This window comes from Agelaius phoeniceus, chromosome 2 (assembly GCF_051311805.1).
Source record: "Agelaius phoeniceus isolate bAgePho1 chromosome 2, bAgePho1.hap1, whole genome shotgun sequence".
In the NCBI taxonomy this organism is placed as follows: domain Eukaryota; kingdom Metazoa; phylum Chordata; class Aves; order Passeriformes; family Icteridae; genus Agelaius; species Agelaius phoeniceus.
This window is the reverse complement of record NC_135266.1, coordinates 89,781,598-89,793,681: the sequence shown is the minus strand read 5'-3', so window position 1 is coordinate 89,793,681 and position 12,084 is coordinate 89,781,598. Positions and strand designations below refer to the sequence as shown.

General features: G+C 45.6%; 1 protein-coding gene and 1 pseudogene across 2 annotated transcripts; both read left to right on the top strand.

Moving 5' to 3' along the window:
- The first annotated feature begins 1,309 nt into the window (after positions 1-1,309).
- Positions 1,310-2,951, top strand: LOC129117546 (epidermal differentiation-specific protein pseudogene; annotated as a pseudogene). Its single transcript, XR_013181181.1, has 2 exons — positions 1,310-1,398; positions 1,900-2,951. The product of XR_013181181.1 is annotated as an epidermal differentiation-specific protein pseudogene (transcript).
- An 8,079-nt stretch (positions 2,952-11,030) lies between these two features.
- LOC129117539 (epidermal differentiation-specific protein-like) lies at positions 11,031-11,787 on the top strand. The gene has a single exon (XM_054628242.2). It carries the CDS (start codon positions 11,070-11,072, stop codon positions 11,598-11,600), a length of 531 nt encoding a protein of 176 aa, XP_054484217.1. The 5' UTR covers positions 11,031-11,069; the 3' UTR covers positions 11,601-11,787.
- Positions 11,788-12,084: the final 297 nt, after the last annotated feature.

Here is a 12,084-nt window from a genome sequence, read left to right as displayed (position 1 = left end):
TCTGACTTTGAAGCTGGTTTTACACCATATTAGTTGGTCCCTATTTATCCCCAGTTTCTGGGTTCTCCACTGTGATCTTTTTGTCTGGTTTTGAAACAACAACATTGGTGCTTTTGTTTATTACCAACAATAGTACCATGCCCACCTACTGCTATACATAAATATATACATGAAAACATATGTCAAGGAATCAGGGAATGGTTTGGGCTGCAAGGGACCCTAAAGAACCCTTTGAGGGATGGGGTATCCACACCTTCAGAGAGCTGAACATGAGCCATCAGTGTTCCCAGGTGGACAAGAAGGCCCATGGCACCTGGCCTGTATCAGCAATGGTGTGGCCAGCAGGAGCAGGGCAGGGATTGTCCTCCTGTACTCAGCACAGGCGAGGCCACACCTGGAATCCTGTTTTGGGCCCCTCATGGCAAGATATTGAGGTGCTGGAGTGAGTCCAGGGCAGCAAGGCTGGTGAAGAGTCTGGAGCACAGGTCTGATAAGGAGGAACTATGGGAGCTGGGGATTTTTATCCTGGGGAAAAGGAGGCTCAGGGCAGATATGTTTACTTTTGACAGTACCTGAGAGGAACTTGTGGCAAGGTGGGGGTTTGTCTCTTCTCCAGGCAGTTAGTGGTGGGTCAAGGGGAAATGGCCTTCAGTTGTGTCTGGGGAGGTTCAGGCTGGATATTAGGAAACATTTCTTCATTGAAACATTGTTAAGGTTTGGAATGGGCTGGCCAGGGAAGTGGTAGGGTCACCATCCCTGAAAATATTCAAAACACAAGTAGAAATGGTTCTTTGCAATATGGTTCAGTGGGCATGGTGGCATTTGGTTCAAGGCTGGATTTGATGATCTTGGTGGCCTATTTTATGATACTGTGATTGTAAGGGGAAGAGGGAAAAGAAAAAGAAAAATATTACTTGAATGTCACCACTGTTGCTTGGAAATCTTCCATCAAACCTCTTAGTAAGACTAAGGCTGTGTATTCAATATTCTTCCCAGAAAAGCAAAAATGCAAACTCCAACAGGCAGAAACATTCTACAGCACATGTGTCACAAAATACTTTGATACATTTTTATTACTGTGATTCCATTTTCTTCTGGAGGAGAAGGACAAACAGGAATTGAACTTCCCAGGTTGTATCAAGTCACTTGCAATTCATGGGACTTTTGAATGAGACAAAGAAGATGTCTGATCGTAGGAACATCTAATCTAGGACAGGATAGTTAATGATTTTTGATGCCTGGGGGCATGGTACCACTTCCCAGTTCTGTGCAGTTGGCTGTTTCACAAGACCTCTGAGCCAGCTATAAAGGGAGGCTGGTACGATGCCCTTCCCAAACCGCAGCCCTGCCCTGGAGGAATTGCCCTGAGCTCTCCCCAGCCCTGCAGCTGACAGCAAGGTAAGGAGAGCTGGAAGGGTTTCTTGGGCAGCTGCTGTGAAATGCAGGCCAAGGGCAGGAGGCTTTAGTGCTGGGCTGAGAGCTGCAGCACAGCCGTGAGGGTCTGCTGTGTGTGTGTGCAGAGACTGAAGGCATCTCTCAGGGCATGAGGAGATGGATGGCTGCTGCAGGAGAGACACACCTCACCAAGGGAGAGGCTGGAGGGGCCAGTGATACACAGTTGTGGGGGGTGACTGTGAGATAATTTAAAACTTCATCTTGGATGTATATCTAACCCAACACATAGCTAATTAAAAGTGGGCATTTGTGGACACATATTTAATTTTACTTTTTCCCTCCAAATACAAACTACTATGTAAAGCATTCCCTCTTTTCCAGCTGTTGTTACATTTATTCATTGTTCAAAATGTTTTACATTTTCTTTATTTCCCTATGCTCTCTATCATTTTGTATAAAGTCTTCTTACAAGCATTGCTTGTTTTCTGTCTTCCTTTTGTGCAGGCTGTCATCCAAGGCCAACAGCAAGAACTTTTATCCTCCAAAGTCTTGAGATGGGAAAAATCATCAGAAGTCTTGAGATGGCAAAAATCATCATTTATGAGCATGCCAACTTCAGGGGGGTGTCTAGAGAAATAACTTCTGACATTTCCAATCTGGGACATTTGGACTTTAATGATATTATCTCCTCAGTGATAGTAATTGGCCAGCCTTGGGTGGCTTATGAGCACATAAATTATACAGGCAGGCTAATGGTACTTGAGGAGGGGGAACATGACTATGTTGGTAGAAGCATGAATGACACAATCAGCTCTCTGCAGATGATCACTGAAAATCTGCACAATCCCCAGATCACTCTCTATGAGCATCCCAACTATCATGGGAGGAGCAGAGTAATAAGACAAGCAACCAACCTGGCTGCAGGATTTGACAATGACATCGTGTCTTCCCACAAAGTCCAGAGAGGTGCCTGGCTGCTGTGTGAGCACAGTGATGGCAGTGGAATTCAATACATTGCACGAGAAAAAGATAACCTTCCACATTACTCAGCAATCTACCTCAATGACAGGCTTTCCTTCCTGCGTCCCCTTCGCCCTGGCCGCTCTTATTAGAATGCAAATCCTCCAAAGCTGAGAAAAGATGCAGTACCAGCAAGAAATTTGAGATCTAGATTTCTCCTTCAGCTTGTGTAGCCTTTTTTCCCTGGAAGCTCTCTGCTGTGCTGCACTGCAAATCTGTACTTCTCTGTCCTGCCTTGCATGCTTCTTCAGCCCCATAAATGAAAGTATTATCATGCTTGATCATATTGAAAGAGTGTCCAAGCTAAGAAACATGCCAGGGATGTGTAACCTCATACACCCTCGGCTGGAATTCCAGAATCCTGTGCTGTGGAATGCTGAAACATTGCATGTTGTCTCTGTTGCTAAGTGAAACAGAAAATATAAGTGTAGGGCCAGCATCACCTTCTTTTAATTTGCTTTACAAAGGTACCATGGCTTCTGTCATTGTCTGTAATCCATTTTGCATTGGTGCCATTAAAGAATCTTTTGCAATTAGCAGTGAGCCTGTTTAGCATCTTTACAATAAATAAATAAATATTGCTCTTTCATGGTAGAATGTCTCTGTGTATCCAGAGAATGATTCATAGAGTCATGCATATTTTTCCTGGATGTCTCCTGGAACATTGTCTCCTGCCAGTTTCACTGGCCAGTAACAGTGGGTTTGGGTTTGACTCAACCAGTGCTAAAATCTTGGTGATCATGTTGGTTATTGCTGTGATCCTGGCCAAACTCTCCAGTGCAGTGTACATAAATAGCACATTTTTGATGGTATTGTGGACAATCAGTCATACAGATGAATCACACTGGTGATACAGTCGTCCACTGCCCAAATCACATAATCAAACAGTAAGTTCTCATAACTTTGAATTGATTGGTTCCTTGATCCCAGTGGAAACAACTGCTTTGTGCTTTTTAACCTGTAGTATCTTGATAAGGGAGGAGGGATGACAAGGAATTCCATGATCTGTTTTGCCATGTGCAAGTTCAGCTGGAAGTGCAGAGTCTCAGCCCTCCTGCAGCAGTGCCTGATGGCAGCTGCACCCCTGAGCTGGGCACTGTGGCAGCTGTCCCAGGGCAGCTCTGCCTTGCAGGGTTCATCTCCCTCTGTGCTTGCCTGCTGTGGGCCCTGATTTCCTCCTGCCCTGGTCACAGGCAGGAGCTGCACTTGGCCTCTTTGAACCTCATGAGGTGCACACGGTGCCAGGGCTGGAGCTTGCCAAGGTCCCTGGGCATGGTCCCTTCCCTCAGCTCTATCAAATACCCCCCTCAGCTCAGAGCCATCTGCAAACCTGCCCCAGGTGCCTCCATCCCACTGCCTGTGCCATGGATGAACACAGGGAGCACTACTGGTGCCAGCAGGGACCCTCAGGGACCCCATTTGTGACTGGTTTCCATTGATCCTGACAAGGCCCTTCATGTGTGTGTGCCTAACAGTTCCATAGCTCCAACTGCTTCCTGCATTTTCCACTGCTGTGTTGGGATTTGCAGGCACATGGAGGACAGGGGGTGATTGGAGACAGCCAGCACAGCTTCAGCAAAGCCTTCACCTCCTGATCTGTGGGATCAGATCAGTCTGGGGATGAGTGCACTGGGAGCAGCCCAGGAACTGGGGACAGTGCTTGATGACAAACTGGACATGACCCAGCACTTTGAGCTTGCAGCCTGGAAAGCCAAGCCTATCCTGGGCTGCCAAAGGTGTGCTCAGCAGGTCAAGGCAGGGGGTTCCTACCCTCTAATCCCCTATGGCGAGATCCCACCTGGAGTACTGGGTGCAGCTCTGCAGGTTTTTACTGGGGCCTTTGAAACCTAGAGAGAGGAGATTTCAATGATACATTTGGAAGAGTATTTTTGTGGTGAGGGGTGTGAGGCACTGGCACAGGTTGCCCAGAGAAGCCGTGGTTGATCCATCCCTCAAAGTGTTCAAGACCAGGCTGGACACAGCTTTGAGCAGCCTGGTCTAATGGGAAATCTCCCTGCTCGTGGCAGGAGGTTGCAACTAGATGGTGTTTAAGAGCTCTCCCAGCCAAAATCCTTCTGTCATTTTGTGATTCTAGGATGTGCAAATTCAGCAATACAGTCAACCTTGCCATGGTTTCAGGTCCCAGTCTCTCAGTTTCATGTTCTGCTTTTTACATCTACAGTACCTCTTTTTCCAGCAGCACTTACAAATTTTGAATATCAGCATAATGAGCCTGTATGGCTCCATGTCCCAGCAAAATCCTGTGCTTTGCAAGGCTGACTGAGGAGGAAATCTACCCTATCCTACTGTGTAGGGCTGTGTAGACAGAAGTCTCTGCTAAAGCTTTAGCATGTTTACAGCTCAGGCTGGATGGTTTATGGTTGTGGCATGAAAGGGTGGAAGAACAGTGCCTTTCTCACTGCTTCTCAGGCATGCAGTGGATAACGCCTGAATGTTGTGAAGCATGTTGTCAAAACAACACATATATGGAAAGAATTTGAGATTCTGGAGTGGATTCATACACTGGAAAAAAATAAAGATGTAAGAACATCCTTGTTGGTGTTCTTTCCTTGTTTCTGACACTATGACCTGCAGATTCTTGCAATGTCTCACTTTAAGGTGTAATGTATGTGCCCTCAGGTAATCTTTTGTTTTTTCTTGGTTGTAGAAATATTTGTAATGATTGAGAGCCTGTAGAGGAATTGGGAGGAAAGTCTGATGTTGGGAAATGGTATTTATAAAGGTACAAGCAATAATTTAGTCATTGTACACAGGACTTGATGATGACATTTTTTTACTCAAATTGAACAAAGGATGAAATCAGGCAGAGAATGACAAAGGCTTTTAAATCTTCCTTAGAATAACTGACAGAAAGATTTAATGTAGAAGGGACCTCCCTAGTCCAAGGCCTTGTTTACAGCAGAGATACCTTCAAATATGATCAAGTTGCTCATGGCGATCTTCAAGTGATTTCTGAACAGCTGTGAGGGTGGAGATTCCCCAGGGTCTCTGGCTCTTCCGTCAGTCCTGAAACCCCCTTAGGGTCATATTTTTTTCCTTACTTTCCATCAGAGCTTCCCTGTTCCCAGAAAGGACTCTTTCCCAGGTGTCCTTTTGCATGCACCTCCCTTACTCCCTTAGTCTTTTCTCTTCCATGTCTGAGAAACATTTTTTCAATGAGGTCAGCCAATTTTAAATCATGCCACTAGAGATCACAGAATCACACAATCATACAATCACTAGGTTGGAAGAAAACTTTAAGATTATTGAGTCCAACCCATGCCCAAACACCTCAGCTAAACCATGGCACCAAGTGCCACATCCAGTCTGTTTTTAAACACATCCAGGGATGTGAGTCCACCACCACCCTGGGCAGACCATTCCAGTACTTTATCACTCTTTCCATAAAAAACTTTTTCCTAACACCCAACCTAAATTTCCCTTGGTGCAGCTTAAGACTGTGTTCTCTAGTTCTTCCAGTTGCTGTCTGAAACCAACCCAAACCTGACAAGAGCCACCTTTCAGGAAGTTGTAGAGGGATAAGGTCACCTCTGAGTCTTCTTTTCTCCAAGCTAAACAACCCCAGTTCCCTCAGTTGTTCCTCACAGGGCTTGTGTTCCTCATAGGGCAATGTTGTGTAGTCTGCATATTCAGAGGTTTTTTAGACCTGACTGGATAAAGCCAACAGCAACCATAATTCACCTCACAGCTGTCCCTGTGTCAAGCAGCTGACTGGACACAATGGCAACCAAAGGTCACTTCCAACTTCAATTACAAACCTACAATCCTCCTGGTTCCCTGGATCATTCAAACTCATCACATAAGGACCAACACAGGCAAATCCCAGTATTTCCTGAGCCATATTGCTCCTGAGGAATCCTGTTGTAAATAAAGATGATCCATGTCCCTTGTCCATCTCATTCAGCCTTGTCAGACCAAGGCTGTCCTGATGGGGATTTCTGAGCACTGACATTGCCTCAGTGGGTCTAATGAGCTCCTTTGCATTGTCCTTGCACTCAGCAATTAACGTGTCCCTGCAATTTGTCTGCCCTCAGTTTAATGTTTGGGACTTTCTTGGTAAATTTGGGTCTTTCTGGAGGGAAATTTTTCAAGATATGGCTCTCCTGCTTGCCAGGGAGTAGAAGTACAATCACATCCAAGCACAAGTGCAAGAAAAAGAGAACTGAGAGAGCATCTGCAGATGTGTAGGATTTCGACACACAAGAGGCTCGTCTGAGAAAGCCTGTGATAGTTCCTGCAAACTGCTGATCAGGATTGAGAGTAAAAGGAAAGAACATGAAAGTTACATGAGAGTGGTTCTTCTGTGGGGAAACCCCCAGTTACAGGGTTTCTGTCTGCCAAGTTACTTTTCGAGTGCTGTGTGTAGGGATAGCTCAGGATGAGCAGAGTTCAGCCCCAGTTCAGCACTGGGGACAGTGCTGGGTGAAAAACTGGACATGACCCAGCACTTTGAGCTTGCAGCCTGGAAAGCCAAGCCTATCCTGGGCTGCCAAGGGTGTGCTCAAGAGGTCAAGGGAGGAGGGTTTCTGCTCAGCTGCTGGAGCCCAGGCTGCAGGCTCTCTGTCCAGGGCTGCTTTTCCCAGTGCCACTGGCCAGGCTGCAGGGGCAGCCCGTGCTGGGCTCTGCTGTGTGACCCAGGGACAGGTACTGGGCACGGACACGGACACGGACACGGCACCGGCTGGCACACACCAGGGGCTGCCCTCAGCCACCCACAGCTGACACCACCAGCACTCCCACTGAATGGAATGGAAGACAGACAGCCCCCTCTCCTTCCTGCTCTGCAGCTCACCCACATGGAAGCCCTCTAGTGAAGACCTGCACACCCTCACTCTCCACAGCCACCAGCACCTGCACACGTGCTCCCAACGGGACTGAGAGCCCCCAGCCTGTCCAGTCTCACACCTGGCTCTGGGCTCTCTGAGCAGAACACACTTTGGTGTCTCCTAGTCCCTGGCTAGTGCAGCTTGGTGCTTGCAGCCAGCCCACACACACCAGACACTCTTCTCATTGGTGTTCTGGCAGTCGTGGGTGCCTTGAATCCCAGCATGAGTCTCCTGCTGGCCTGAAATCCCTGTCTATATCCATGCCCTGCTTGTTGGCTGCTCCAGCTCAAACTTTGCTGGCAAATCACAACATAACTTCTTTTGAACCAAAAATGTCTTTATTTGATAAAGTTCATGAAACAGAGGCTGTGATGTTCCACATATCCTTACAAGCTTGTCTTCCCACACTTCAAATATCACAAGTGATGGAAGACTGTGGAGTAAGATGTGTCTCAGCAGGACAGGAGACACCTGTAGAGCTGGTAATTGAAGGAGGAGAGACACCAAGGCTGAACAGAGCAATCCATTGAGGTTCAGACCAGTGCAGGATGCTTCTTCAATGGTCTTGCAGACCCCATGCCCTGCAGCAGCCTCTCTGTCCTGCCTCTGTTGTAACTGAGGTGTTAAGGCAAGTCCAGCCATGGCTTCCCTGCCAAAGCACCACACCCTGCTCTGTGCCATGCAGTGCTCAAAGCGTGGGGAAGACACTCTTAGACCCAACGTGACCACCCAGTGACCCAAGTCTCAGAGTACTCTCTAACTTTTCCCAACCTTCTGTTTGTGATAGTGGTTGGGCTGCTGCAGACAGTTTCCTTTGAGCAGATATCATAGTTTCTTTCAGCACAAATGCAAGCAGAAATTAAGAACCAATCAAAGAAACAGAGAATGCATCTTCCCATCCTGTTACTTTTGTACTAAAATTAATTTTATGCTAATGTAGATTTTTATGAGAATTTAAAGTGACAACATAAAATATTTGAAAATGTGAAAATATAAACCAGAAATATTTTAAACAACTGACAAAGAAACAAGGGTTCAGAGTTGATTCTGGACAGTGTTCTAGTGATGACTTTTTAATGCTGTCCAGAGTGCCCATGAGTTAATTCCAAAACCAGCAGGGAGGAAGCACAACCTCCAACAGCATGATCCTGTAAAGTAGGCTCCTTATAAGTGACCAAAGGCAGTTATTTAAAAATGCAGAAATAGAGCTGATTCTACAATTTATTGTTAGTTGAATTCAATTCAGTAACTCATTAGATGTGTTTCTGGTGCTTGGAAGTTGGTCAGGAACCCCAGAGCAGAACAAGTCAGATCAAAGCACCTTGAAAGACCAGTGACCAGAGACAGGATGGGCTGAGTTCTGGGGACACACACTGCAGAATTCCCGGCAGAGGAGTTTTTGGGATGCTGTTTTCTGCAAAGCAGAGTTCCAGCAGGAGTCACTGAGAGCATAGTGTGGCATCTGGGAGAACCAATAACTTGATGCAGGAAATAATTTGTACTCATCTGGAGAAGAAAATAAAGGAAGATGGGAAAATGAGGAGAAACAATATTGCTGGTCCATGTACAGTAATGGAAAAACTTGATAGAGGAAAAACTTGATAGAGGAAAAACATTTAAAAGAAGTATTATCTGAAGCATTTACTTCAGCCTGAATTGGAAAAATGTTTAGGGTCATATTTAGCATAATAAGACTGCTGCTTGACTTGTTTGTGAAAGAAACACTATGTCTAACCAGATTCAAGTGTTTAATTTCAAAACTGAAAGTATAAAGCACTATTTAAAATAAAACAGTATTGAATGCAAAATAAATGTCTGCAAATATCTACATTTCTTTTGCACGATTCTGCTTTAAAATTCTGACTTTGAAGCTGGTTTTACGCCATTCCAGAAGGTCTCTATTTACATCCTGTTTCTGGGTTATACACTGTGTTCTTCTGTCTGCTTTTGAGACAACAACAACATTGGTGCTTTTGTTTATTACCAACAATAGTACCATGTCCAGCTATTACTATACATAAATATATACATTAATACATATATCACAGAATCAGAGAATGGTTTGGGCTGCAAGAGACCCTAAAGGACCCTTCGAGCGATGAGGCATCCACACCTTCAGAGAGCTGAACATGAGCCATCAGTGTTCCCAGGTGGCCAAGAAGGCCCATGGCACCTGGCCTGTATCAGCAATGGTGTGGCCAGCAGGAGCAGGGCAGGGATTGTCCTCCTGTACTCAGCACAGGCGAGGCCACACCTGGAATGCTGTGCTCATTTTGGGCCCCTCACTAGCAGAAGGACAAGAACAGAAACACTCCAGCAGAGGTGCTGGAGTGAGTCCAGGGCGAAAAGGCTGGTGAAGAGCCTGGAGCACAAGTACTATGAGGACCCACTGGGGGAACTGGGGTTTTTATCCTGGGGAAAAGGAGGCTCAGGGCAGATATGTTTACTTTTGACAGTACCTGAGAGGAGCTTGTGGCAAGGTGGGGGTTTGGCCCTTGTCCCAGGCAAGGGAGGAACAAGGGGCAATGGCCTTCAGTTGTGTCTGGGGAGGTTCAGGCTGGATATTAGGAAACATTTTTTCATCGAAAGATTGTTAAAATTGGGAATGGGCTGGCCAGGGAAGTGGTGGAGTCATTATCATTGGAAGTGCTCAAAACACAAGTAGAAGTGACATTTGCAATATGGTTTAGTGGGCATGGTGGCATTCAGTCAAAGGTTGGATCTTGGAGGCTTTTCCTACATATAATAATACTGTGATCCTAAGGACAAAAGACAACTGAAAAAAGAAACTAAACCGATGTAAATGTTCTCTCTGCTACCTGGATATTTCCCCCCGAAAACCTCTTAGTAAGACTAAGGCTGTGTATTCAATATTCTTCCCAGAAAAGCAAAAATGCAAACTCCAACAGGCAGAAACATTCTACAGCACATGTGTCACAAAATACTTTGATACATTTTTATTACTGTGATTCCATTTTCTTCTTGAGGAGAAGGACAAACAAGAACTGAACTTCCCCCATTTCATCAAGTCACTCATGCTTCAATGGACTTTTGTACAAGAAGGAAGAAGGGGTCTGGTTGTAGGACAATAGACAGCAAAATATAATGGATAATGAGTTTTGATGCCAGGGGGTAATATTGGACACTTTCAGTTCTGTTGACTGGGGTGCTTTTCGAGGCTTCTGTGCAAGTATAAATGCAGGGAGGTGAGAGACCCTGCTCAAACTGCAGCCCTGCCCTGGAGGAATTGCCCTGAGCTCTCCCCAGCCCTGCAGCTGACAGCAAGGTAAGAGGCACCCTTGGCACAGGAGAGCTGGAAGGGTTTCTTGGGCAGCTGCTGTGAAATGCAGGCCAAGGGCAGGAGGCTTTAGTGCTGGGCTGAGAGCTGCAGCACAGGCGTGAGGGTCTGCTGTGTGTGTGTGCAGAGACTGAAGGCATCTCTCAGGGCATGAGGAGATGGATGGCTGCTGCAGGAGAGACACACCTCACCAAGGGAGAGAGTGGAGGGGCCAGTGATACACAGTTGTGGGGGGTGAATGTGAGAGTATTTACAGCTTGATCTTGGATGTATGCACCTAAACCAACACACATGTCATGAGCTCACTCTTTTCCAGTTACCTCTATGTTTATTCTTTGTTCAAAATGCTTTATTTTTCCTTTTCCCCTTTTTCCCTTCTGGGTGTCCATCGTTTTGTTTCAAGGTCCAAAAGGCTTCTTACAAGCATTGTTTGTTTTCTGTCTTCCTTTTGTTCAGGCTGTCATCCAGCTCTTAGAGGAAGAAATTCAAACTCTAGAATTCCTACAGAGATGGGAAGAATCATCCTTTATGAGCGTGCCAATTTCCAGGGCATGTCCAAAGAATTCACCTCTGATATTGCCAATTTAAGAGATGTAGATTGGAATGATCTTGCCTCCTCAGCAAAAGTAATTGGCCAGCCTTGGGTGCTTTATGAGCATTCAAATTACGGAGGCAAATTTCTGGTACTTGAGGAGGGAGACCATAGCCTTTTTACTTCAAAGATGAATAATAAGGTCAGTTCTCTGCAGATGATCACTGAAGACCTGAGCAATCCAGAGATCACTCTCTATGAGGATGCCAACTATCAAGGGAAAAGCAAGGTAGTACGAGAAGCAACCAACCTGGCTGCGGGACATGACAATGACATCATGTCTTCCCACAAAGTACAAAGAGGTGTCTGGCTGCTGTGTGAAAACAGTGATGGAAGTGGAATTCAATACCTTGCTCGAGAACGTGAAAACCTTCCAAATTACAAGGCAATCAATTTCAATGACAAGCTTTCCTTCCTGCGTCCCCTTCGTGCTGGCCGTTCTTATTAGAATGCAAATCCTCCAAAGCTGAGGAAAGATGCAGCCCCAGCAAGAAATTTGAGACCTAGATCTCTGCCTCTGCTTTTGTCACATTCTTTGTGATTTGTTTTAAAATGCCCCTGTGATACCATGGCTTCTGCTATTTTCTCTAATCCATTTTGTGTTGATGCCATCAAATAAACTCTTGCAAGCAACAGTGGGTCTGTTTTATGTACTGTTTAGTGTAGATAAATATTGCCCTTTCATGATGTCTCTGTGTATCCGGAGAATGTTTCCTGCAGTTAATTTGAGCCTTTTTCATGGATATCTCCTGAAAGATTTTATCTCCTTCCAGTTTCACTGTTCAGTTACAGTGGGTTCAGGCTCAACTCAATCAGTGCTAAAGTCTTGATGAGCGCATTGATAATAGCTGTGATCCTGGCCAAACTCTCACCTGCAGCTTGTACATAAGTATCACATATTTGATTGTGTCTTTAGACGTTGATCACACTGA

Excerpts from the sequence above, each read along its gene's own strand:
- LOC129117539 (XM_054628242.2), top strand. The coding sequence starts at position 11,070 with ATGGGAAGAATCATCCTTTATGAGCGTGCCAATTTCCAGGGCATGTCC.